The sequence below is a fragment of the Semicossyphus pulcher genome, unplaced genomic scaffold (genome assembly GCF_022749685.1).
Source record: "Semicossyphus pulcher isolate SPU_LCO1_2020_fin unplaced genomic scaffold, fSemPul1.0.p SCAF_8, whole genome shotgun sequence".
Taxonomy (NCBI): Eukaryota; Metazoa; Chordata; class Actinopteri; order Labriformes; family Labridae; genus Semicossyphus; species Semicossyphus pulcher.
In genome coordinates, this window is record NW_027211759.1 from 11,637,356 (window position 1) to 11,663,417 (window position 26,062).

Sequence of the window (26,062 nt, forward strand, 5' to 3'; positions counted from 1 at the left end):
TTTGTTGTCACATTTTCATCTGTTTGCACTCATCATGACATATATTTAAATCATCAACTTTGTGCATTAGTAAACTAAACACGCCAGTTGGAATTGTAGTTGATAAAATATAAATAGATGTTGCATTTGGCAGCCAAATGCATCGCCATCCACTTGAGATCTACTACTTTGCCAACTGCTTCACACTTGTGGATAGAGCGTATGAAATTATTTCACACCTAATAAGTTCTAGCATGATATCAAAGGCTCATTTGAATGCCTCATTTTAATTCCCAGTTTTGGTGTGTGTGTGTGTGTTGTTTTTGTGTGTGTCCGTCCCTTAGTTAGATCATGTAAGTGCAACGTTGGCAGTAGTTTCTATATCTCTAGTATATATCCAAAAGTAGAGGGAAAAGAGGAAGAAGAGGCACTTAAAAGAGGGAAGAAGTTAAAAGAAGAGTGCAAAAATAGTTACCAGAGTAAAACGGTCAAAGAGAGAGAGAGAATGTGTGTGTGATAGAGAGAGCGAGCAAGAGAGAGAGAGAGGCAGGTCTATGTGTGCAGGGAGACGGAGCTTGCCGTCTGGAAAACAGCATCTTTCCCTCCACTCTGCTCCTCCCCTCTTCCCTCTCGGCATCTCTCCCACGCTCCGGAGCTCAGCCTTCAGCTCCCCGGATCCTCCCAAATTCTCCCGAGGTACAGCTTGTTTGTGTGTGTGGGTTAATGTGCATTTGAAGCCTGAATGTGTGTGAGAGAGTACTTGACTCTGCGCTCAGTACTTTCGTGTATTTCTCTCTCTCTCTCCCCCCCCCTTCTCTCACCCTGCAGCTGAGGTGGGCGTGTGGAGCCTCTGACCCTCTCTCGCCCACTCTCTCTTCCTCTTGTCTCTCCCTCTTTGCTGCGGCTACAGGGGGGCTATGGATGGACTGCGTTTACCTCCACTCATCGAGGAGGCTTTGGACTCTACAGGTCTGTGCAGCTGTGTTTGTCGCTGTGTGTTTATGTGCAGTCGGATGCAGCGAGGCTATTTTTAGCGCTGCACTACAGATCAGATGTGATCAGGCAACGGCAAAAAAAAGGTAGAGGGAGGTCGATGTTTATCTCTGCTAAGAAAGAGTGTTTACTGGCAGCGTGAGGGGTGGGATGGTGAACTGAGGAGGCGGAGGAGATGTGAGGAGAGGTGGTCAGGTGGTAGGAGGTTCACAGGGAGATTATTGTGGAAGGCAGTCTTTATTAGGAGCTGTGGTGGAGCTGACAGACTGGCTGACTGAGTGGGCATTACTGTCAGCTATGGCATCTGTGGACATTTGATGGAAGCTACGAGCTGCCAGGTAATGGGCGTCTGGCAGCCAGAGGCAGGAAATAATGTAGTCATTAGTGCGGGCTGTGTTAGATTCGTGCATATGTTATTGGATTGATGCAATGTGGAGTCATGCAGTGTGGGTTTTATTGTAGTTCATCTTTTAAATCTTTAATGCTTCGATTGTTTTCAGCTCACAAATTAATCCTCGTGGAAAAACTGGATTTCCATACAGGCCAGCGGTTGTGCTCAACAGCTGATGTGAAGCTTGTTTTGTTACTTCGTGCCACTTTATCATACAGAATCTGTGCTGTGTATCTGTGCGCAACAGTTGAGGGAAGAATGCGTGGAATGTTTTTTGGTGTCTGTCACAGAAGAAGAGCGTGTTTTTGTGCATATTGTGAACGGCCGTGCGGACAGAGCCGCTCTGTGTGGGACTCTGCTCAGAGGATGTTTATTGGTGCTGAGGGGCTCAGAGAGACACACAGGTCGGCTGCCCTCTGACCGCTGGCCAGGTTGCCAGATCTGGCTTCCTTTTCCTGCGTCCTAAAATTGAACTTTTAATAACATGCATTTGGGGGATTAATTCTTAATTCCCTCCTACTCTGCAGAGTGAGCTGCAGACTTATTAACCCACTTTGAACAGTGAGTAATTCCCTTTATTACACGCATTAAGCTGAAGCCTGCGTATTGACCAACAGAGATGTTGTCTCAGGGGAAATTCTTCCTCCCTAACAAGCCTGTTCCTGTTGTCTTAACTCTGGGGACCTGTTTCCTTTCATCACAGCCTGAGGCATGCTCTTAAAGCCGGAAATTCAGCGTGTAGTGATGGCAAGTGTCTGGTTTAATGTAGCGTGAATCCTGACTGATTGACCATAATAAGGACTGACACAGAGCAAAAAGAAAAGTGGATGGAGTGATGGTTGGTATTAACTCGCATCTTTTTGAGTTACACAGACTCTGGGGTCTAAATGGATTAAAGGGCATTCATTCTGTCCTGACTGAGGTCAATTCTAGGCAGACACCAGTCTGGCTTCTTCAGACTGAGCCATCTTTTGTTCTGAAATACAAACAGTGGCTTTGTCCTGAATAGTAGTTACTTTCTAGGCTATATTTTCAATGCTCAATTTCACACTGCACTGCAAGAAAGGCTTCTAAAGCCACCTGCTAAATATACCTCGTACAAACACTCCAACACAAACTAGTGAGTATGAAGCAGCATCAGGGGCTGATTTGACATTTTAAAGCCGTGTATCTCGCAGCCATCGGCGCACCATATTGTTCCTCCCACTTGCACGAGTCGCAGACCGTATCTCTTTCCATCCTGCTCTCCGCTTTCCCACTCGATATCTCTTCCCCCTCTTTCAATCGCAATCCTCTGCTCTCTTCAGCGCCCACGCACCCCTCCAACACACACGCGTCCATGTGCGTGCGCCTGCACAGACACACAAACCTTTGCACCTGCCGGAGCCTCAGCCCACACAGCGTTTTCTCTCCTCTGTCCTCTCCCGCTTTCCCCTCCACTCCTCTCCACTGTTGTGCCCTCACGTTGTGAAACTCGCATCAGCAGTGATACTTCCCCTGGGTGCTCAAACAGGATTCCTCTCAGCTCTCTGGAACTAATAAACAGCAGAGTTGCTGCCTCGGACAAACTTTGTAGATGTTGGAGCTGCGGAGAACTCTGAGAAAAACAAGAACGCGCGATTCTCACATCAGTGTTTAACATGGCCCGTCATGGGGAATGAAAACAAATCTTGCATGCTTTTCCACTCTCAGGCATTCCAGCTCCTTCTCTCTGCGCTCCAAAGGCCCTCAAATGTGACATGTATTCCTGCAACGCCCTATCCCCGCTCTCTCCCATCAGACTTTCAGCGCTTTATTTTAAAACCAGGCTCTCGAGGCACTCAGAAAACCGAGTGTGTCACATGTTTTTTTATTCTCTTTTGGCTGCCTAATGGAAAAGTCCTCAAAACTTCTGTGAACTCGTGGGGCTTCTTCCTGCAGCGTATTCTATGGATCCCTTTAAACTTTTCTCCTCCCTCGCAGAAAAGCTTGGCATTGTCAACCTATCATTAGCGCTCGCTCTCTGTCTCCCTCTGGGTCTTTATCCTTTTTTGAATCTGGCAGCTCTGTGCTGATCTGTGGTATCCCCTTTTCTCGCTGTGATTTAAGTGATGTCAAACCTTCTGGAGAGATTGCTTTTTTGTTTTCATGCTTTAGCTGTCCCTAAATGGAAGAGCTACACAACAAACACATGCACAAACTGCATTCCCTGAATCAGTCACCTTCAGTTCGCACAAACTGACAGTTTTTTATGCATGTTCATCTAATGAGGCCAAATTATAGCGCATGATTCTACGATGCATCTCTATAGCGTTGACCCACTTTTTCGTACTTCCCTTTGAAAGTGCAAACATGGATTTTCCATTTAAATAACAGAGCGGCTAATTAAGTCAGTCCGACTCTCTGCTGCTTGTGGTCCCTGTTTCTCTTCTTGCTTCTTCTCCTGCTGCTGTTCTCTTTTCATGGCTCTCCCTGGAGTTTTTAAGGCTCCGAGTACAAAGAGAGAAGCAGATAAAAACTCACTTTAGCCTCGCGAGGCGTTCGCCCCTGTAGCTCGCCCCTCAGCTGAAGTTTGAAGTCAGCAAATCTCATCAGACGCTGACCTCACTGCGGAGAGATAAGATCGCTTGAGCTTCTCAGTGGGGGAAAAGCAAACGGTCTCCATGGTAAGCAAAAGTGTGGACAAAAACACAGCTTTATTACCACAGTGACTTTCCATGTGCTGCGCAGAGGTCACCATGGAGATGAGCCAGTGCACAGCTTCACCTGACTCCTGCGAGTTTGGCGAAGGCAGCAGCTTGAGTCGCCCCAGGCCATATCAGAACTCCATCTCCATCCTTGCATCTCTTTATTGTAGTTTTCTGCTCTCACAGTCTTTTCCGCCTTTTTCAATTCCCCCCCCCCCGCCTCCCTCCCTCCCTGCTCTGTGTTATGTGATGCTGAGGAAGTGTGCCAGTGCAGGGAAAAGCTACAGCATCAGTGCTGCGCTGGCTTCAAAGCTGGGGTAGGAGGGGGTGGTGTGCATTATGCATGGCCTCCTACACAGCCGCAGAGATCCTTCGCAAACATACCGATGCTTAACGCATGCAGTTCAAACATCGCAGACGTGTGTGATCGCATGTATGTACACAAGCTCACCATAAGTGGGCCAGAGGTCATACGACACAGAGAAACTTAACCCTGCACGTCCACATACTGCACATATAAACAGGTAAATGTCAAGAGCACACAGAGGTGTTCACACATAATTGCTACTCACACTGCCAGCATCACCACCTGTCTTCTCTTGAATCAAGCTTGAATCAGCACATGCATCCATCACACCTGCACACAGCCTCCAGCTCCTGTTTCAGTGAGCCATCATTTCTTTTCACAGCTGATTCGACTCCAGATGTTCCCTCCAACACCGTAAAATCAGACGGCTAACAGGCACAGAGAAGGAATCAAGTAGATGAATTTGCAACGTAAAAAAAGTGCTGAGTTCAACATTTTAAATTGTAGCACCTGCAGAAATGGAGATCAAGATAGTTAAATGTGCTGAGGTAAAATGTGCTTCTTCTGCAGGCGCATCTTTGTTAGCATTTTGCTATCTATTCTATCGCACGTTAAGATTGAGTTTGAGTTGCATATTTAAACTGCAGAACTGCAGAATCACACTGATAGTTTTACGGAGAAATTGGTTCCCGTGGTGACGGTTAAAGTGGCTCCCTGTCCCGTGTCCCAGCGTGCCTCTATTTGCTAAAACCCGCCCTCTGTCCTCAATTTCCCAAAGTGCAAATTTCATTACACTCATTCCATCTCCGAGCACCAAAATCAGCAGCAGCACAATGCGCTATGTGTCGCCACAGTGATGTTTAAATTTAATCTCAGACAGCTTTTCAGGGACGCAGACAAAGAAACACTCAGCCTGCTTGTTGTCTCTTTTCTCAAGTGGCACAATGTTTGCAGTGACATTCTCAGTGTGTTTTGCTGCAGTGTGATTAGGAGGGAATGTGCTGTGGACAGATAAAGCCGTCCTCTCCCTACAGCTGTAACACCAGCTCCTGAGATGAGTCCTCTGCCCGTCCCTGCTCTCGTATGCATGCGGCGTCCATGTCTAATGCAATCCCTGCTTGAGTAAAGACCAGCACCGTGCCAAGTATGCAGAGGAGTGATCACAGGTGTCGCTGCAGATGATTCTGCTGCACAACGTGTTTGACTTTCACTCACAAGGTGAGGTGAGAAAGCTTCTTCTAGGAGTGAAATGAGGAACAAGCTGTTGGTAAAATGCTAAGTAGGCCGACTCTTGGGCTCACTGGAAATGGGATGCAAAAAAATATATAATAAACAGGCACAGGAGGGTCGAAAAAGTAGGGATGCACCGATCCGATACTTTTATCAGATATCGATCCAATACAGATGCTAAAAGCCCGATCAGGTTTGGTGAAAATGGGGTTGATTCTGGGCCGATCTTTTCGTCCATCCATTCATTATAAATACCTTTTATCCTGCCACGGGATCATGCGCACATGCACAGGGAGAACATGCAAACAACACACAGAAAGGCCCACTTTGTCCGAACCGGGATTCGAACCAGGAACCCTTGTGTGAGTTTGTGTGAAGAACAGCTGTGAGGCGACAGCGCTAACCACTGCAGCTCCCCCATCGTTCATGTATCAGCAGCATGGCGGCCATTTTTCTGAGGAGGAGAACGCTCCCACACCTTATCAGAAGGATTACAGAGGCCCCTTTTACACTGCCAGTTCAAGGCGGTTATGTTTCGTCTTCTTTGTAAAACATTGGGCAAAGTCGATCCGCCTCTGAGCCGGCATTGGAAGTAGGAACAGCGGCGTAACAGAAGCGTCAGGGTCAGGATAAACAGCGGAGCCGGCAGGGCGGAACAGCGCCTTGTGTGTGTGTGTACATGAAGCATGTGCTGTTCATTTGCACCTCACCACACACTGGGGGCGGCTTTATGCCAGCGTTGCTTAATTCAATGTAAATTGGCAAAGGCTGCATGAGGGCGGAGCTTCGTTACGACGCTGAGGCCGAACCGCAGTGTAAAAAGGGCTAGGATTAGCTGTATGCTATGCCAGCAATTCAAGGCTACTTGCAAAATCTAGAAATGTGTTACATTTTGTTTTTAAAAGTCAAGTTTGCATAAAAAATTATCCTCTTTTAAAACAGTGAGGCATAAAGCTTTATTAATTATTTATGACGTCAGATCAGTGCTCTGTACCGGCCAATACCCAAAACCAGGTATCAGAAAAAGTCAGATGGGTGCATCCTCTCTGGATGTGTTTATCACCTGATTTTCCACTACTGTTCCAAACTCTTTCTCTCACTATTACCGGCATTAGCTCAAAAAGTTTGTAAAAAAGTAGGAATGCGCCGAGCCGATACTTTTATTAGATATCGGTCCAACACAGATGCAAAAACCCGGATCTGGTTTGGTGAGAATGGGGCTGATTCTGGGCTGATCTTTTCGTCAATCCATCGATTATCTACACTTGTTCAGGGTCGCGGGGGAGCCTATCCCAGCTGTCATTGGACGAGATGCAGGGTACACTGGAGTGATTTTCCACTATTATCACATTATGATGATTACAGTATCACATTAGAAGACCAGTATCAGTATCGGTGAGTACAGCAGTCAGTGCATCAACCCATTACAATCACCAATTAGCCCCCAAAGATCAACTGCTTTCAGGTGTTGTGTGAGGATAACAAACAACAACATTGTGGTGCTGGCAGAGAGTGTAATGTTAGTCGAAGCGAGCAAAATGTCAACAGTCTGTTTTTCCACGGATATGATCACATTTTTATATCACACTGGTATCTGAAGAGTACTGAACAAATACTCTGAACATCTCTATGTCTCACTTTGCCTCTGATCATGTTGTTTGTGCCCATTGGAGGACAGTCTGGGTGCTCTGTCTACAAACAGAAGAGCTAAACACAATGCATATCACATGAGCCAAAGCTTTCCGACTTATTAAACTCTGAGCTAGACAACCCAGGGATTTGGCTGTGAGTGATATTCAGTGGGAAGCCTTTTTGTCTCTTGATGGCCTTTTGCTGCCGCCGGCTATACAAGCAGCCCCGGCTCTCTCACTGCCACACAGCACTATAGCTCTCTTCTTTATGACTTACTCATTACAGCAGCATCAAAGTTTAATGACAAAATAGCCTGCACGAAGCCTCTCACTTGCCTCTCGGGGGCTTCATTGTTCAAATTTACATTATTGCGAGACAGGAAGCATTAAGGACGCTAATGTCACGCAGATTTAATAAAAAATATGGTGCGTGTGCTCGAGTGTGATGGAAAAAAGTCGCTTCTTGTGAGGGGAACAACAAGGCAGAGAAATAATTACTGCAAGAAATGGAGGCATCCCCTGAGCCAAGATTACACCGGTGAGCATCGCTCTTAATTAGGTAGATCTGTAGTTAATGCTTCGCTCCGTCCCCTGCTGCACCTCTTTTCTTGTCACATCTCTCCGTTCCTCTCCAAACACCGTCACCCCTCTCTCATCTTCGCACTGCTCTCTCAGTCCACACAGCAATCTCCAGGCACTCTGAGACCACTCCAACATGAATGTGTGATGCAACATATCAATTTATTTCTGAGATGGACTTGACCCTGGAGGGCGCAACTTTGAGAGATCTGAAAAAAAACGATGGCCAGTGTGAGAGATGACAGCAGAGTTTCCTGGGACGGGGCAGTAACTGGAGCATGTAGGGCTGTACCTGCGAACAAACTAACACTGTGATGATAATCTCCGTTTAGCTCTGGCTTTTTCTGCCTCACAGAAAATCTAATCTGACTGATGTAAAAGGACTTGTCTTTCAAGTTGGAATTTGCTGCCTTTTTATTGTGCTGCACGTGATGCCCTCTCTTTTAGTTTTCTGACCTGCTCTGCATTTATCTTTGCGGCTCTAGGAAGCAGCATTCGCAACAACAGCTGCAGAGAGAAACCAAAACAAAGTGTGAAACAACAGGGGCGTGTGTTAGCCCCATCTGTCTTACTATGAGTGGTAGCTTGTGTTATTATGAACTTTGAGGTGCATTGCTGAGTGGTGAGTCATTGTGATGGCTTCAGCATACGGGCCCGCCTCCCTCCCTTTCTTTGCGCATTGTGTCGGCTAACTAACTCCATCTACTGGTCAGAAATTCAAATTCAAAGTGTAGACAGAAGAAAATAACACTTATATACATTATGTGTCTTAACACCGTGATCAATTATGATCAACACGTGTTATAATGAATAATGTCTCACTTGACATCCAACAAAACTTTTACACACTAGACAGCTTTACTTTTTATATTGAAATCTGATTTGAATCTTCCCCAGGAGAATGGATTCCTTGTTTCCTTTCTATCAAAAGCTCATTTAAAATTTCATAAGAGGGCTGTCAGTAATTTTGTGTATTCAAATTAGTGTAAAATTGGAGTACATGAGTGGAATAAAGGTTGGTGTAAGAAGGACTTAGTTCCACTTCCCTCACAAGATGGTGCTGTTGATTCAAAAGAAAATCTCTGCCGTGTGAAAGCATGACTGAGTTTGGCTGATGACAGAGGTGTCACCTGTAAATCTCTTTCCTCATCAGGCGTCCCTTTCTAATACCGCTCTCATATCTCTCCATCAGATGACCCGTGCGATCTGAAAGCAGAGTGCAGCCCCACCATGGACAACGAGATCACAGCGAAGGAGAGGGGCGTCCTGGAGGAGAACAACGAGAAGGAGGAGATGGACCAGGAGGGAGCTCAGGAGGAGGAAGGCGAGGAGAAGAAGCTGAAGGAGGAGGAAGGCGAAGGGGAGGAGAAGAGGAAGAAGGAGGAGGAGCAGGAGCCGCTGACGGAGGAGCAGGAGCTGGAGGAGCTGAGGGCCCAGGTGCTGCAGCTGCTGCTGGAGCTGGACGATGCCAGGGAGACGTCCAACAAACACCAGGAGGCATTTCATGAGCTGCAAGGTGAGACCTCCGGCCCTGATTCAAGTCCCACTGAGACTATCGTTCATTATTTAATGTGTTGAAACATTCATCTTCCTCTATCGCGATCTTTTATTCAGTATTTACTCACAGACCTGAAATCAAGATCTGTGCTACTGAAGGTAAAGACCCACCTGCCACCCTGGGCTAAATGCCGGCATTTAAAGGGGAATTATGACAATTTGGGCAAGAAGCTGAAAAACACAGCTTCCCCACTTTATCACAAAAGCTCCCAAATGTATTTTTGAGTCTGATTTACAGTAAACCCCTGGAACAATCCCTGTAGCTCTTGTAGCAGCAGTTGTCATGCAATTAGCCTGAACTGGAGTCTGCTTTGATCGTATATAGGAGCAATGGGGGAAATTCATCGCCATCTGCACAGGGTGTAGCTTGTTATTGTACAGTTCTTTACTGCAATCCACAAGCGTGCAGAGCTTTGCAGACCACATTGTTAGGCTTGCTGCTTCCACTTCCCCTGCATAAACATAAGCTGAATGGAAAGCAAGCCACAGCACGGCACCGATAGTGTGCATGCATAAATATAGCAGACAAAACAGTGGCAGGCTGTATCCAAAAAGTGGATACAAAATGCCGTACAGCAAGTTGGAACTTGACATACTATCCAATCAAGTGTAGGCCCGTATATTGACATTAGGGCCTAATCTCAATCCCCCGCCTAAAGCCTGAGCACTGAACCCTCACAGACTTTAATGGCGTCAGGCGAGCAGTGTGCAAGTCTGTGAGGGTTTGAGAACTGCATAAAAATGAGGAATGGGACACACTATCATGGCATCACACGTTGCCTGGAAACCAGATGGGCCATTAAATTTAATACGAGAATAAGCTGACCTCCAGCATGTATGTGTCTTACAGTGTTTACACATTTTATCAAAACTCAGAAAGGCCTTATTGTCAATCTATTGCGAATATTTAATGGTTGTCACTTACAGATAAAACGTATTTGCGGTTCACGTCACCATCCATGCTCGCAATGTTTACATTTATTGTTTTTTTCCCCCCCAAACTTTATTGAATACTACGTGGGGGGCTGGACAATCACAATTGTATACGTCAAGTTCGCTATGAACTCTGGGTAAGTCCCACAGGAAAGTCTGCAGATAAGCGGACTCACGGAAAGTCCGTAATTTGGCGTTGAAAAGTCCGCGTCAGAGCCCTCACACACTTGTGCTGTGTCCGAAACCGCATACTAACGTACTGCCTACTGCGTACTCACACAGTGTGTACTGCATACTGCCTACTAACCTGACTATTAGGATGCCGTTGGCATCATACTCAGAGCCGTCTTCTCCGTATCATGTGACTTAATTGTTTACGTATGTCCGGTCTGATCTCCGGTCCATCTCCGCCATTGTAGAAGCGGAATAGCCGCAATGCATTTTGGGGCGGTTGAGTACAAGCAGTGAGCTCCCGTCTCATACTCAAACATCCGGGCCGATCTAGTATACTTCCGGGCATTTCTCGCATACACAAAATTGCATACTATGAGATGGGAATACTCAATTTTACGTCACGGTTAGTATGATTAGTATGATAGTATGCGGTTTCGGACACACCGTTGGTGATTTGACCGTGGGACAGCAGTAAGCACTCACACACTTACCGGAAACTCACCTCAAAGTCTATGAGTGTGGAGGTTGGCATTGGGTCTATACTTGTAACCCAGGAATGAGCATGGGTGAGCCCAACCCTTATGCTTATCTGCAATTTGCATTCCACAAATTTAGAACATCTGAATTCTTCCCTCTTTATGTTTCAACTTCCTATATGTTGAAAGATGTCATGGTTATGGGTAACTGTTCGGGAGAACTCGAGCAATGACTAAAGTCATGTCTTTCTTTAGACACAACCACGGGAGAAAAACTCTTCTCTCTACCTGCACAGCTTCACTTTCCACCCCAGACATCATCCGTTCATCACAATCTAGTTGAACACGTAGAAGCGTAAATGTTTATGTGCAGTCACTGACACGGTCGGGTCCTCACAGCCGCTAAATGGAGCATCACATCACACCTTAGAAATGATGAGCCCAACGTTCAGGGACACTGGCAGTGAGTAAGGCCTCGGGTATGGGGCTGCAGTGAGCTCACTGTGTGTGTGTGTGTGTGTGTGTGTGTGCGCGCGCATACTTATGAGTGTGTGTATATGACTGAGTGTCATACTTAAAGACATGGCGTGGTGAGCTCAGTTGTTTGTCTGGCAGCGGTAGAGGTATTCCTCAGACAACTGCGCACGTACTGAGGGAAGCTTCTAGACGGGGCGTCCTATAGACCACAAACAGGAATCACTACTGGTCAACTCCTACTGGGACCAGTCAGCTGCTCAGGCTGCTGACAGCTGTTGGGGGGTGGAGGGGGAGGAGGGGGAGGAGGTCCTGAGTTTACATGTTATCAGAATGACGTAAGGTGGGTTGTAGGTGTAGAGTGTCTGACTTTAGATTAATAGTAATACAAGCTAACAATGTACACTTTAGCGATGTATTCCTTGTTATAAGACACAAGAAGACAAACAGGGGGTGAGGGGTTTGTGACCAAAAGTTCTGACGCAGCTGAGAAAGCCCGGACAGGAGGTGAAAAATACTCGGGAAATGTGTTAGCAACAGTAGAAGAGAAATCGAAACTGGATGTTACTGATCTTTCGAAACATCTTACTGATACTGTAGTGTTTGTTTGAGATTGCCACCTCTGCACTGATATGATGGAGGTGATCAGACTCTTTGTGCTGCTAAAAGCATTAATAGTGAGTTTTTAAATGTTAAACTAAGAGTTAACATCCCTGCTTATGACTCATTGAGGCTATTCTTAGGCTAAATACTATTGTCAGCATGCTGGCATGATCACAAGGGGTCAGCCAGGGACCTATATTCACTAACGCTGACTGGGGAGGGCTATCTTTGCAGCAATGAACAAAGGTAGATCATGTTTCAGATTTAGTTTCAATAGTACAAATTAAGGCTGAACAGTTAATGGACATTTTATCGAAATCGCAAGGCTCGATATTTGTTGAAATGTGTGTTTGAAATAAACACTGTGCTGCAGAGATGTCCTGAATGTGAATGTATTTAGTTTTGACCTGATGGTGGCACTAGCAGAATGAATGTTTGTACATGATATTGTTCAGCTCAGGGGGACATGACCGTCCAACATTACCGTCACTAAAGCAATCAAAAAATTGGAATTCCATTTTAAAAATGTAAACCAAAAATTGTCAGAAAATATTCTTTTCTTTTTTGTTGTGTGGTTGAATTAATCCTTTAACAATATCTAGGTCCAACAGACTTCCTCCTGTATTCAACTAGCTGCTATCTTTGTATTAAAACCACAGGTGAATATTTTATGTGCTGGTTTAATTAGACTTACAGGTACCAAAAAGATAAAGAAAATTAAAATAGCTGCAAACAAAATGCAATGAAAACAGCAACCAAAATAATCTGCTTGATTGTGTTCAAAAGCACTAAATAATGATTCAAAATCAGGAGAGGACTGTCTGTGTTATGAACGTACAGCTATGATTTAATATAATAAACTATTCCTGCTCACATTTTATACAAACTGCTTCTGTCTTTCGGTCATGTCTCAAGGTTGAGCAACTTATCAAGTTGTCATCTTTCTATCAGCCAGCTGAAGTGACATTTTGCTCTTATCTCTCTCCCCACTCCTCGCCCCTCCTCACCTCTACTTCCTCTCCCCTCCTCTCCTCCCCACCAGGTCTGTTGGAGGACGAGCGTCTAGCCAGTGCCCATCAGGCTGAAGCCTTCACACGCCAGATTCAGAATCTACAAGGTAACAGCATAAAAAAAACACTCAGCAAGTGAAGTTCTTGTCAGGGTTGTGGTTAAAACAAAAAGGGAGAGGACCCAGGTGCAGACGACAAATTTATAAATTAATTAACAATAAGGCAACAAACAGGCATACTGTGAACAGTCCAGGTAACAGAAATAATCCAAAAAGGAATCAATCCAACAAAAGGTATAACCAAAAATCCAATGGAAATGGGAAACACAGGGAGCCACGAGGAAAATCCATGTAACAGGTAACAAATGGTTTCACGATAATAGACTTCAGACATATGACAAATTGACACTGAGACAGGGGAGCACAGAGACTAAATAAACTAGGGAGGTGAGGCTAATTAGATACAGGTGAGACAATCAAGAGGCAGGTGAAAACAATAAGGGCAGTGCACATAATCAATCAAGCGGGAAACACACAAAGGCAGGAAGTGGATCATCACAAGAGAAGTAGAACAGGAAATGATCTGAACAATGAAACACACATGAAATACAAAACTAAACAACTACGACCCATTCTTTGAATAAACCTGGTGAGGAACAATGAGTTTTCAGTTTGATCAATGAACAACACAAACAGGAAGAATAATCCATATTGGAATCTGTCATACATTTTGTATGTTCATTTGTCTCACTCACAGATTTCACAGCGTAAGCTGACAGTGAAGAGGAGCTTGTTAGCATGAATCAGCAGGATGTCCATGAATGTCACTGTATGGATTTCTATTGTCCCACTTGCTCTCTACTGAATATTTTCAGACAGACAGCACTACAGTGCAGGATGTTCTGACTGGAACATTTTGAATGCATGTAATTTGGATTATTGATTTTGGTGGCATTATCTTCCTTGCGCCAATTATCTATTTCAAGTGTCAAATAAAAACCAATATTTAGTAACTACTGATCTAATATGTGCTCAGTTATGAGGGGGAAATAAAACCTCACAATAACAGGGACTCTGAGAGCAGGAAGGAGACAAATACATTAAAAATAAAAGAAGATATTAAGGAGGGAAAGTCGTGTAAGATATTTTCAGTAGAAAAAATTAAAAAAGGAGTGGAGAATTATTTCAAGGTTGCAAATTATTCCTGACAGTTTTGTGAAAATGTGTCGCTCTTGTTGTTGTTATTTTAAGAAGCAGAGATTTTTGTTTCCTCAAATCCTGAATATTTTAACTAATCATCTGAATCGGACCCTGAAAAAAGTCTGTTACCATCAGTTACATCAGCTCCTCTTTCAAACTGATCCCACACATACAGCATGAACGACACACACATGCACGTGCAAAAACACACCACCCACACACACAAACAGGCTCACTGTTGCAAATCCTCAGGTATGACCACACGCACGCACACGTACACACACACACACACACACACACATCCATTGTGATACTGCAATCTCACCCACACATATACCCCTTAAAGACAATCTAACCTCCTCCTCCTCCTCCTCCTCCTCGCCCCACAGCTCAGCTGCGCTCTGTGCAGGAGGAGATGGACAGCCTGGAGGAGGAGAAGGAGAGCGAGCTGGCCGAGGCCCAGGAGGAGCTGCGTGTGGCTCAGGAAGAGGTGCTCCTGCTCCAACAGGCGGCGGAGGAGGCAGCCGCAGAGAGGGAGAACGACATCGCCTCGTTGCAGGAGGAGCTGTGTCGCCGACGGGCCGAGCTGCAGCGCCTTAGCGACGAGACTCAGGAGTACGAGCTGGAGATCACCACGCTGAGGGCCGAGATCAGCATGAAGAGCCAGCGCAGGGAGGCCGAGAGGAGAGAGGGTGAGGGAGGAGGAGGATAGAGAGGGGAAATAAGTGTAGTAATAGAGGAGAAAAAACAGGAATGGAAGAGTGCAAGAATAAAAGACAGAGGATGTAGGTTGTTAGGTAGCTTGCACACCTTCTATTCCTTACAACGAAGTACATCAAAGTTAAAATACAAAGTCTTGGTTTTACACCTCATCTTCACACATTGTGTAAACAGCTCTCATTGGGAAAGACACAGATTTTCTCTGCTTGTACAATGGAAATAATTCAACTTATGACTTGCAAAAATAGGCCACAATCAGTCTTTGTGGCTGATATAGTGAAAACACAGCGTGGTGCTGTGGATGTGCTTTTATAAAGCTCACATCATGTTAGCATCCCGCAGTCAAGCACATAAATCATTTGTTGGGTTTAATAATTATTACAGATTACAAATGTGCTCGCTGAGCGTTGCAAGGGGAGTGGTGTGTGTGTGTGTGTGTGTGTGTGTGCGCGTCAGGATACCAGTGAGATGAGGTCACGAGGAGGGACACACACTTCTAACACATGATGTCATCACTGGGCTCTGCAGCTGAGGGGTGGGACTGAGGGAGGGGAGGTCATATTATTTCATCGTGGTGCTCTTTCCTGAAAAACATCAGCCAATATATAATTTATATTTAAGTGCAATTAAACTCGCAGTTGGCGTTCATTTTAAAAGGCATAATGTGGGTAAAATGCTTTCATGCTCTCTTGCCGTGTATTGTGGTGTATTGGCCTGGACCACTAACCTCCTGGAGCAGCCGCTGGTTTCCTGGCAACTGGCCAAAGAATAGTTTAGCATTAAAATGCTAATTGTTGTTTTTTTGCACTTTCTTCTTTGTACAAATGGGAAAAAACAACATATATTTTACTTATTCAGCTTAAGGCTGGCAAAAGGTGGACTTTGTTATTGATGGACAGAGTCAGGCTAGCTGTTTTCCAGTCTTAACCTTTAAGCTAATGTAGGCTAAGCTAGCTGTAGCTTTATATTTAACAGCCATGTACTAGATTCGGTATCAAGCTAATTATCAGTCTCTCAGTAATAAATCGATAGAGCATAGTTCCTTAATTGTCGAACTATTGCATTAATAACTACTATTACTAATTATACTCAGTAAGCAGTACCTTTTTTTCAGTAAGCAGTAACTTAAAGTTAGGCTCTTTTGACGTGCGTCGTCATCGTTCTTTATCTTCATTCCTCCGTCAGGTGACGTGGACCTGCTGAAGGAGGAGTGCCGTATGCTAAAGGAGGAGTGTCAGACCCTGAAGGAGGACAACACACGCATCTCTGAGAGGCTGCAGCTGCTGCAGAGACAGAGGACATGGTGAGAGGTCGATGACTGCTCACTCATCAGCTGGGCTTACTGGATCAGCTGGAGGGGACACCCTCAGGAATACTACCCCACGTCACAGCCATTCACGTCATGTCTCACTTAGAGAGGACTGGCCACCTGTTTATTCACTGCAGGCAAAGTGTAATATCATAGGAGGGGATTAGACTTAAGTGCTACAATTATTAGTTTTATAATTGATTGGTAGATTGACAGAAAAATTAATCAACAACAATTTTGAGGTTGGAATTTCATCCTTGATCTTGAAAACAATCTCCCCACCAGATTTGTTTAGAAGCTGGTCTGAGCACATCACATACTCCTCCTCAGCAGATGGGGAGCTGGGTGTACTCCATCTGTTGAGCAACATCTTGTGATACATCTGAAGCATGGCGAACTTTATTTATAGCTCTGATCAACACAGAAGTTGCACAGAGTGCTTTATGGGAAGAGGAAAAGACCAGTCAGTTTACATTCAAAGGCGTTTCCATAAGACGACAGTGTTACTAAAGCCAGGACAGGGGACAGTGGGACCCCAGGAAGAGTAGATAGAGTTACATTTAGTAGCTAATGGAGATTTAAATAAACAAACAAAAAAACAAATGTCACAGTGAAGTCGACACTTTACCCTACCTAAAAAAACAAATTAAAAAAAATCATTTTATCCTTCTAGATGTTTGTGTGAAAAGCATTTGAGTTCTTGAAAAACATTTTTTGAGGAATCATGGTGACCTCTGAATTTGACCAACAAAATGCAACCGTTAACAAAATGCAATAAAGTCATCCTTGAGTGCGAGTGCTGTTGTGTTAAATTTGAAGATCTTTCCTCGTGGCGTTCCTGAGAATTTATGTCAATAATTGCTTTGCCGGCCAGGGGCTTAACTGCAGAAAAAGAAGAGACAGAGAAGATATTAAATTCAGGTAATTAATAATACACAAGTATAGAGTGAGAAAATGAAAAAAGAATAAGAAAAAAAGATGCTTTTGGATGTGCATTGATCTGGCCTCTCTGCAAAGTTTCAGCATTAAGAAGGACCTTGGAGTTGGATTTACAACAATTAAAGAAATATTTGCAAATAAAATGTATCTTTGTACAGAAGCCCTTAGCGGACAAGCATCAGTTTATTTGAGCATCGAATTATTTATGTCGTTATCACGAGATACCAACGTAAGATGAACATACCTCGTATCGCCAGAGTTGTAAAAGCACAAAACAAACATAATAGATTAAATTACCTCATTAGTGTGAACAATGGCAGCATGTCATGTCCTGGTCTTTAATATCACAGTAACTAACCTGTTGTTCTGTTTTCTAGATCGCTGGAAACGTATCCTGCGAAAACAAGCTTTGTTATCTCGAATGGGCCAAATAAACCCGTTATAATGGAAAAACCAGCGTTGTTTTCCTGAGATAACGAGAAAAAATTGAGAGATCTCCAGAAAACACCGGAAATTAAGTCGTTATCACGGGAAAACCAGCTTTGTTATCCCGAGATAACGGGAAAAATAAGTCAAGATCTCGAGAAATCGGGGGAAAACTGAATAAATAAAATTTATGGATGAATGTCTGCTAAGGGCTTCCGTATCTTTGCCACACATTCTCATGACATACCCTCTTAAATGTGATGATATACTGTTTTTCCCGGTTTCGCTTCTCCTTTAATTTAATTTTAAAAGACTGGTTTGTTTTTGGACAATTGGTCATTAAGAAAAAAACAAACTTTTTGATGAATTGAAAATCATTGTCTCCATCAGTTATCAGACTTTTTCTTGGCCACGATGTAATCTGTGCATTCTGTAATTGACAACACAAAGCAAATAAAAGCTAACTGTATCTCCTTTTATCCCATACAATAGCTCGCAACCATGACTGGCCTTTGATCACAGACATAGCTGGGCCATTCACAGACAATTTGAGCTTTCAGTGCTTATTTGAGCTGAAACTGAATGTGCTGTCTTCTTTCGTCCAGCTCCAGTGTGTACCTGTCCCTGAAGGAGGAGGATGCAGGGGAGGGCACAGAGGGGAAGGAGATAGAGACGGGCTCCGATGAGGTCATGACAGAGAGCTACATGACCATGGCCCAGTCTGAGAACTGTCGCCTGGTGGACGCCTCCATCCAGAAGAATATTTCATTTGACGGGAAGCCTATGACACCAACCGGCTGGAACGGAGGCGTCGGGGAGATCTTCTCCCTGAGGGACCAGCTCAAGCAGGCGGAGGAGAAGGCCTCAAAGGTTCAGAGAGAGGTAAGATGCTTTTGTAAAAATATGAATAAAACATTGACAGATTTGGGTCAAACATTCTCAGCACTATTTTCATATTTGGCACTATGATTTTAATTGAAATTCGTTTTAATAAAAGACTGAAAGTTTGGCTGTTGTGTCCTGCAGTGTGATGGTCTGAAGATGGAGCTGCAGGAGCTGCAGGTTCTGTACGACAGCAGCCAGAGGGAGAGAGCAGAGCTGGAGGAGGAGCTGCAGCGCTGCAAGGCAGAGCTGGAGAAGCTGTCAGAGGGGGCTCAGGTAAGAGGCAGGCATTAATAACACAGCAGTATACAGCTGCAATCAGAAGTAGAGAAACAAATGTAAAAAAAAACGTAAGGATATTTTGTGCTTAGCTTTGCATTCTTGTTTTTCTCATATTCAAATAGAAAGTTATTCTAGAAGTTTTACAGTAATGCTTTCTACATGATTATAGATATACAATGCTGTTTCCCTGCACCCACCTTCAATTAACATATAAAACACCTGACATCACACCTACTGTACCCTGTGTCTGTTGAGCCACCTTTCTCTGTGTCTCATACTGTAGCAGTGTATGTTGTGATATGAACTGACCTGGCCTGTCAGCACATATCAGTATTTACTGTGTGCTTTGGGCTGGGGAACCTCTCTACCCCCACTGTGTCTGTGTTTTAACTCCTATGTGACCGCAACACTTATTTTAATTTTTAAATGATTCTCATGCGGGTGTTAGATATTGTTCTATTAAAAAAGGGTAACGAATGAAAGGATATTTAATTCCTAATATATATATATTTTACCTATTTCATATTTTTATCTATCCATTTAATAAGATTCTGTTTGTAAATCAACATGCAGGGACATTAAATGCACCATTCCTGCATAACAATTGTCCTGGGTGGGTTTTGCAAAATCCAGCAGGGTTTCAACTGCAACATTGTTAACGCTACACCACCAAATTTAATGTCCTCTTCCTGATGTCACATAAAAGTTTATGATACTTGCACATTTTGTTCAGCAAGATTAGTTTTGCAAATGAACTTTAGTTTATGATTCTTGGACAGTCAATGCAAGTGTCAGAGGTAACATATTGTCATAAGGCTTGTACACAGTGCTTGCAAGAAAAGCAAGAAAAAAGCTAACGCTAACGACTTAATATCTTGCACGCTGCTTTTTGCAACAGTTTCAAATAAAATAGATGTTAAAAGCGCCCTGTAAGGAAAGGGAATATGCGTATAAAACTGTTAATAGCAAACAAAAAATTAAGCAATATAAAGTACTTTATGTGTGGTCCTTTTTTGTTTGGAGTTAGAAACCAACAGTTCAAACTTTGTGTTTTGTCTACCACAGCCGTGATGAGATGTCTCTGCGTTGTGTCAAACTGTCTGCCCGTGCCTGTCTCTGATACTGTCCTTGTTCTCTGAATGTCCATGACCTCTCAGCCTGTAGGACAACAGATTTAGCAGAACATTAAAACAAGTGAAGTACAAAATGAGGATAGAGAGACAAAAATACCACCATGTGCTTGTGAAAACATTCATCCTGTATGTCTTTCTTTTTCTGTCACCATAACATCACACACAGCCAATAAATGCCACACAGGACTGCTCACACATACTCACATTGAGTTGATGTGTATGTCACCATAAAGTTATTCATTGTTTGTTTAATGGGAGATATGAATCACTCCATCACAACCCTTCCCCTTTATATCACAGCCATGTCACACTTTAATCTACTGTTTTATAGACCATTGTGATGTTGTCACGCCATTTTTATCCGTGTGTTATTATTTGATTCCTCGATCCATTCATTCATCCATTCCATTCATTCCCATGGTCCTTGTCTTTGTTTTTATTTCCTCCTCAGAGATTCATCCATTCGTCTGAGCACCCTGTTCTCTCCATCCCCTTCATAGGAATGATTGTAATAGTGGCTGTGGTCTGGTGCTGGTTGTCGGAGCTGGCGTCCCAGAGGGCAAGGTATGGGAGGAGCTTATCTCTATCTGATGCGTAACGTACACTATGTATGGTTCTTACACACAGATGAGAGGGTCAATTCACCAAAATAAGGCACTGCAGTTTCTTACATTCGTATCATGCTATGCAGATACTTTGCGTTTTATTTTCTCAGGGTTAAAATTTGTTAGAATTCTGTCCTTTTTCTGAACTTTAGTCCTGTTTACTGTTGATTATTCACAGACACTGTTGACATTCGTGTAAATGGACTATGTCTACAGAGGTAAGAAGTTCAATGAAAACTGTAGACAATGCATTTCATCGATTTTTTTCAGATAAATCATTGCAATGAAAAGACTTAGAGGAACATGGCTTTTTTAAATCTGCATGGTGTGATACCGCAAGTGTCCCAATGTTACTTGGATGAACTGACCCTTTAATAAAGACCATTGCTTAAGATTAGTTTAGAGTTTTAGTTATTATGGGAGGGTCTTAACTGATGAAATTTGCCTAAAGTAATCTCCAGTGAATGACGGTAGACAACAATATGTAGCATTTATACCAGGTGGACATGGGGCGGGTGGGCAGTTTGGCAAATTATAGATACATATGTGATTGAATGGCACTGAATAAGTCTTTCAAACATTTTGGAAAATATGCTTGTTTTCTTTCTTGCTAAGAGTTACATGAGAAGATTGATACCAATCGTATGTTCTGTGTGTCAAATAAGAAGCTACCGCCAGGAGACAGCTAGCTTAGCTAAGTTTAGCATAAAGACTAATAGCGGGGAGAAACAGCTAGCCTAGCTCTGTCCAAAATCCTATACCAGCACATTTTAAGCTCATTATTTAAGACAACACATCATGTTTGTTTAATCTTTGTGGATAAAGAAATGTAAAAACAACAATTTATACTCTGGTTTTCGATGTTAGGAGCTCTAACTAGCTGTTCATTGGCTAAGCAAGCTAACTTCTTTGGAGTCCTTCTTGTCATGACAAGCAGCAGAGCCAGCGTTTAAGTGCAAGAAGGCCCTCCTTGCACTTAAATGCTGGCTCTGCTGCTGTTTTGACTAGTAATAGGAACAGCCCAAAAAAAAACCTTAAACACATTTTGTCGTTTTTACATTTCTACATGCCTACAGAAAAAACAAAAAAGATAAAACGTGCTAATAGTTAGCTTTAGAGGTTCTTGCAGGATTACATGCGTTTTGTAATTTTGAGCTGAGCTAGGCTAGTTGTTTATCCTTTTATCAGTTTCTATGCTAAGCTAATGCTCCCAACTACAGCTCCATACATAATGTACAGAACTAAGGGAAACAATCTTCTCATCTCACTCTCTGTAAGAGGCCAAATAAGCGTATTTCCCAAAATGTCAAACTATTAAAAGCCTGTTACTGTTTATCTATGGCTGATGGATGTCCTCTACTGACTCTTAACACTCTTTTCCTGTCTGCCCTCAGGGGAGTGAGGTAGGTTGGAACTCCATTTTGACTATCACTGCAGCCACAGCAGTGCTGCTCATGATGACTAGCTTGTTGAGAGCTTTCGTCCGATGTTGATTGGATGGGCAACAACTGCACAGGGACAGACGTCTGCTTCAGACCAGCCCTTGTTGTCTCCGGCCGTGTCTATAGACTGAACTGGAATACTCTAAATGTGACAGAGCTGACAGCTGTGTAGTAGAAAATGTTGTTTCTATTGAGGAGGTACTACATGAACGCACAGACTGAGAATGATGCATCATTTGAGAGTGAAGACGGCTGTGATGATGAGTCGGCCCGCAGAGAGCTCACATGAGGACTGATCTCGCTCCACTAAATGTCTGCTCGTGCTGTGTCAGTCCTCCTCTGTGTCTGTGAATATTATGTTTCTTTCCTTTAGCTATCAATGTGACAAAATGAAGGAAATGATTTGTAATGTGCACCAAATGGCTTTGAATTTATTTAACCTTTATTTATTTATTTGTCTGTTAAAATATTGTCTCTGCTAAAAAAGACAAACATGGAGTCAGGCCTTTAATGCACTGAAATCCCCTAAAAAACGAACAGAGAGAGCAGTTTGTTTCTTGTTAATTAGTTGCTGTTAATGAGTTGGCTTTCAAGTACTTTGTTGCTTCCCTCAAATAATACAATGTTATATACTGGATTATATTTAAAAATTCTTTTGAATTAGCGTCATTCTAACATCATTAATATCCTACCACAGTATTTCTGCTCCACATAACTCAGTGATTTCTTTCAATACAGTTGGAAGGAGAGCAGGAATGGCTAACTGATCTCCTGTCAGTCTAAGTTCGGTGTATAAAGCTGATGTTTAACCCAACGTCACCCCTAAAGGCTGGAGCAGCTCTTCTTCACAGTGTTTTTTCGGTTATGTGCTTTGCTCCAGGCTCTGTCACTTCCACTCTTGTCTTTTGTCTAACTCTGAAATAAAACAACTCCCACCTTCCCCTTTAATTATCACTTAGCCAAGAAAGGCAGTGCAGTGATTCTGGTTCATCTGACCTGCTCGCAGTTCTACAACCCCACAGCTTACACTTCCTGTAGTTTTGTCATGCGCTTGTAAAAATATCTCAGCAACTTTGGGAGCAACTTTTAGAACGATTAAGCTATGCTAATATTTTCTAATTCAATTTAGATTTTAATTTCGGATTTTGTTAAGTGTAGAAATATTTCTTTTCCCCTCCAGCAGAATTGAAATTGCTTGGTTTTCAAAGTGTTTGGTTATTTAGCTAGCTTATACACAGACACAGTTAGATTAAATAACTAACTGAACTGAAAGATGGAGGTTAGTTTCTTGTGAGGGCATTTAAGGAATGGCAGTGGTTCCAAAACAAAGTATGTAAATAGGAAGATGTCAGAAAACTGTAGTTTGTTTAAGCATCAATTCCAAAAAAATATATGTACATGTGGAAAGACTCTAAAATTGTTTACATTTGTGCAATGTTTTTATGTGAAACTTCTTTTAGAACAGCATGCTAAGAAACATATAGAAGCACAAGACATAGTTTGTGTAGGTTCTGTTCCTTTGTATTTCATGTAAATAGATGTGACATACAGTACTATGGGAGAGATATTTCTTAAATCCATTTGTACTAGCTTTGTAGAAAGTCTATTCTATTTTGAAAGAGCATCGTATATTTGATAGCCAAATTATATGCCGTGTAAATGTTTATTTATGGTGACGTTAATTAGAGGAACTGCTCGCATCGCTACTCATTTTATGTACCTCTTTGTTCAAAGGTTAGTAGTCATTGCATGCAGTTTGATTGCATTTGACTTTAGTTGCCTGACAGAGCAATATGACTCCTGGTTTTATTCAGTCCGTTTAATCCAGAAATGTACTGAAATCCTCTCTGAAACATTTGTCATTAAACAAAACGTTAATAAGCAATGCCTGACTTACCTTATTTCTGCATATGAACTTACACTAAGAAGTAATGTGCCACTGGACTGCAAATGTTGTCACTGTCTCTTTAAATATGATCCGTTTGCAATAAGAATCCGGTTCCCATTGACTGCAATGGTACATATGTGAATGTTGTCTGAACAGAACATAATTTTTTGTATTATTTCTGAGCTTCTTTCATGAATATTAACTTTATCATACTTCGCTCCTGTATCGCAGTGTTCCTCTGAGTGTTGCTTTGCATATTGATAGCATTGTTGTTTTCAATATACTTGTGGCTATTTTGTTACCTGGAGGTCTATTTTGTACTGTAAATGACTTGAGAAAATAAATATACTCACACCACATGATGTCTGAGCGCTTTCTTTTCTCGGCAGGCGGCCTCACAGGCAATCACAGTCTAAAAGGGATAAGGTAACGAGACGTCCCATTCATGAAATCACACGCAGTCGACCTGAGAGAGAATCGCCTCCCTGCTGGCATCACATTACACGGGTTGTATGGTTATTAATAACCTTCACTCCAGAGACGTGACATACGCTCACAGACATTTGCTCTTTACAGGAACTGGTGTGTCATTACTGCATTTCCACCACTCATGCTTTACTGTTTTTAAACATGTGTAAGTATTTAAAAGTAGCACGCATTAGCAGGCCTCGTCATGGGGTACAGTTAGCATAAAACCTCAGAGAACTACTTTCTGTCACGTACAGATTTAAGGTAATTAGTTTCCTGAGTCTGCAAATATTCCTAACAGATTCTGAATCAGGTTTCCGTCTCGTTCTTTGTCAGTTATTATTCCTAAAGAAATGGAAAGTGTCTTAACGGTCAGACTGTCACATTCAGATCACCAGTGAAATCTAATCAATTGAGCCTCGGCCCCCGGGCCTATCTGTCCAACAACTTCACCCCAAATCCCTTCTTAAATATTTAATCTATTCAACTGACAGACTAACAGGGGAAAGCTAATTAAATAAGGTGGAAGGCTGACTGTGAGAGCAGCCGTGGGCAATCTCTGCGGGATAAGATGTCAAGTGAACAGTGTCCAGGTCAACAGAGGTAGATCTGTGATTTGGTTTTTGGCTTAGTTCAATTTATACTTCCTATCAAGGGCAGGATTATATTATAATATCAAGTGACAATATATGTCAAGGATTCAAAATCACAGCGTAAAATGTGGCACTTTTGCTTCATACACAGATTTATGTTGTTATGTTTATGTTATCATCTAGAAAAAAAAACATGTGATTCTCAATCTGACGTAGATTTTGGTGCAATTTGATTTTTTTAAAGGCATTTTTGGGGCCATTCTTTATAGGACAGCTGAAGAAAGACGGGAAATATTGGGGAGACGAGAGTGGGGGATGACATGCAGCAAAGGGCCGAGGGCAGGACTGGAACCTGTGGCTGCTGCGTTGAGGACTGTAGCCTCTGTATATTGGGCGCCTGCTCTACCCTCTGAGCTAAACCAGCTTGAGCATTTTAAAGTAGTAACCACTAGTGCAGTCTTTTCTAACTACAGAATGCGATGCTACATATACACATGTACATCAGTAATCATAATCCAGCACTATAATATACCACTGACATTAACAAGTTTCAGAAGTAAAAAGACTTGTTGACATAACTGAGTTAAATTTCTAATTCAGGACTTTAACTTTGTGTAGTTTCCTTTGAGATTTTGCTCCTTTCACTTTAGAAAAAGATGAGGAATCTGGTTGCAATCTCTGTCTTACAACATCATGCGGTAACGGCTTGATTTAGAAGTACTGATGTGAAGATAGTTTCATTATCATCAGAGAATGTTTGGCTTGTGATTTACCTGAAAATGAAATTATCCTTATGCTACAGTTTTACAGTATCTCGCCAGAATTGTCCTAAAAAAACTCTTTAGCGTCTCAGTACCCGGTGGCAGATAAACATTGGGACTCTTGGCAGCGTCCAGACTTTGTATCCTAAGAATGCCTCCTGCATGTGTCACAGTTATTCTTACCTCCCACTACTTCATCAAGGCCGGTGCTGGCATCTGGTGTCACTGCCATGTCACTGACTGCTGAGTCACAACACCTCCACGGCCCCTCAACCTGCAGCAAACGCAGTGCTTCTCAGAAGCGACTCGTTTTGTGTGGAGTAAGATGATTGTTTTTACTTTGCACACTCACTGACAACTGTCCCCGTGTATTTCTACACACAGCCTCATCTCCAATCAATGGCTGCTGTCA

General features: G+C 42.9%; 1 protein-coding gene across 6 annotated transcripts; it reads left to right on the forward strand.

The window, feature by feature from the left end:
- Positions 1-539: 539 nt before the first annotated feature.
- On the forward strand, positions 540-24,187 carry LOC138613498 (coiled-coil domain-containing protein 136-like). 6 transcript variants are annotated; one of them, XR_011309725.1, is made up of 10 exons: positions 540-675; positions 808-948; positions 8,969-9,292; positions 13,036-13,110; positions 14,592-14,894; positions 16,108-16,225; positions 18,202-18,478; positions 18,623-18,754; positions 20,394-20,457; positions 21,893-21,912. XR_011309725.1 is itself a non-coding variant. In XM_069687184.1 (10 exons), exons 2-10 carry the CDS (start codon positions 897-899, stop codon positions 21,903-21,905), a joined length of 1,407 nt encoding a protein of 468 aa, XP_069543285.1. In that variant the 5' UTR covers positions 540-675; positions 808-896; the 3' UTR covers positions 21,906-21,995. The 6 variants fall into 6 exon arrangements, 5 of the variants coding, with proteins under 5 accessions (XP_069543285.1, XP_069543288.1, XP_069543286.1 ...); XM_069687184.1 differs by having other exon boundaries at positions 20,345-20,457; positions 21,893-21,995; XM_069687187.1 differs by lacking the exon at positions 20,394-20,457 and having other exon boundaries at positions 21,893-24,187.
- The last annotated feature ends 1,875 nt before the right edge of the window (positions 24,188-26,062 follow it).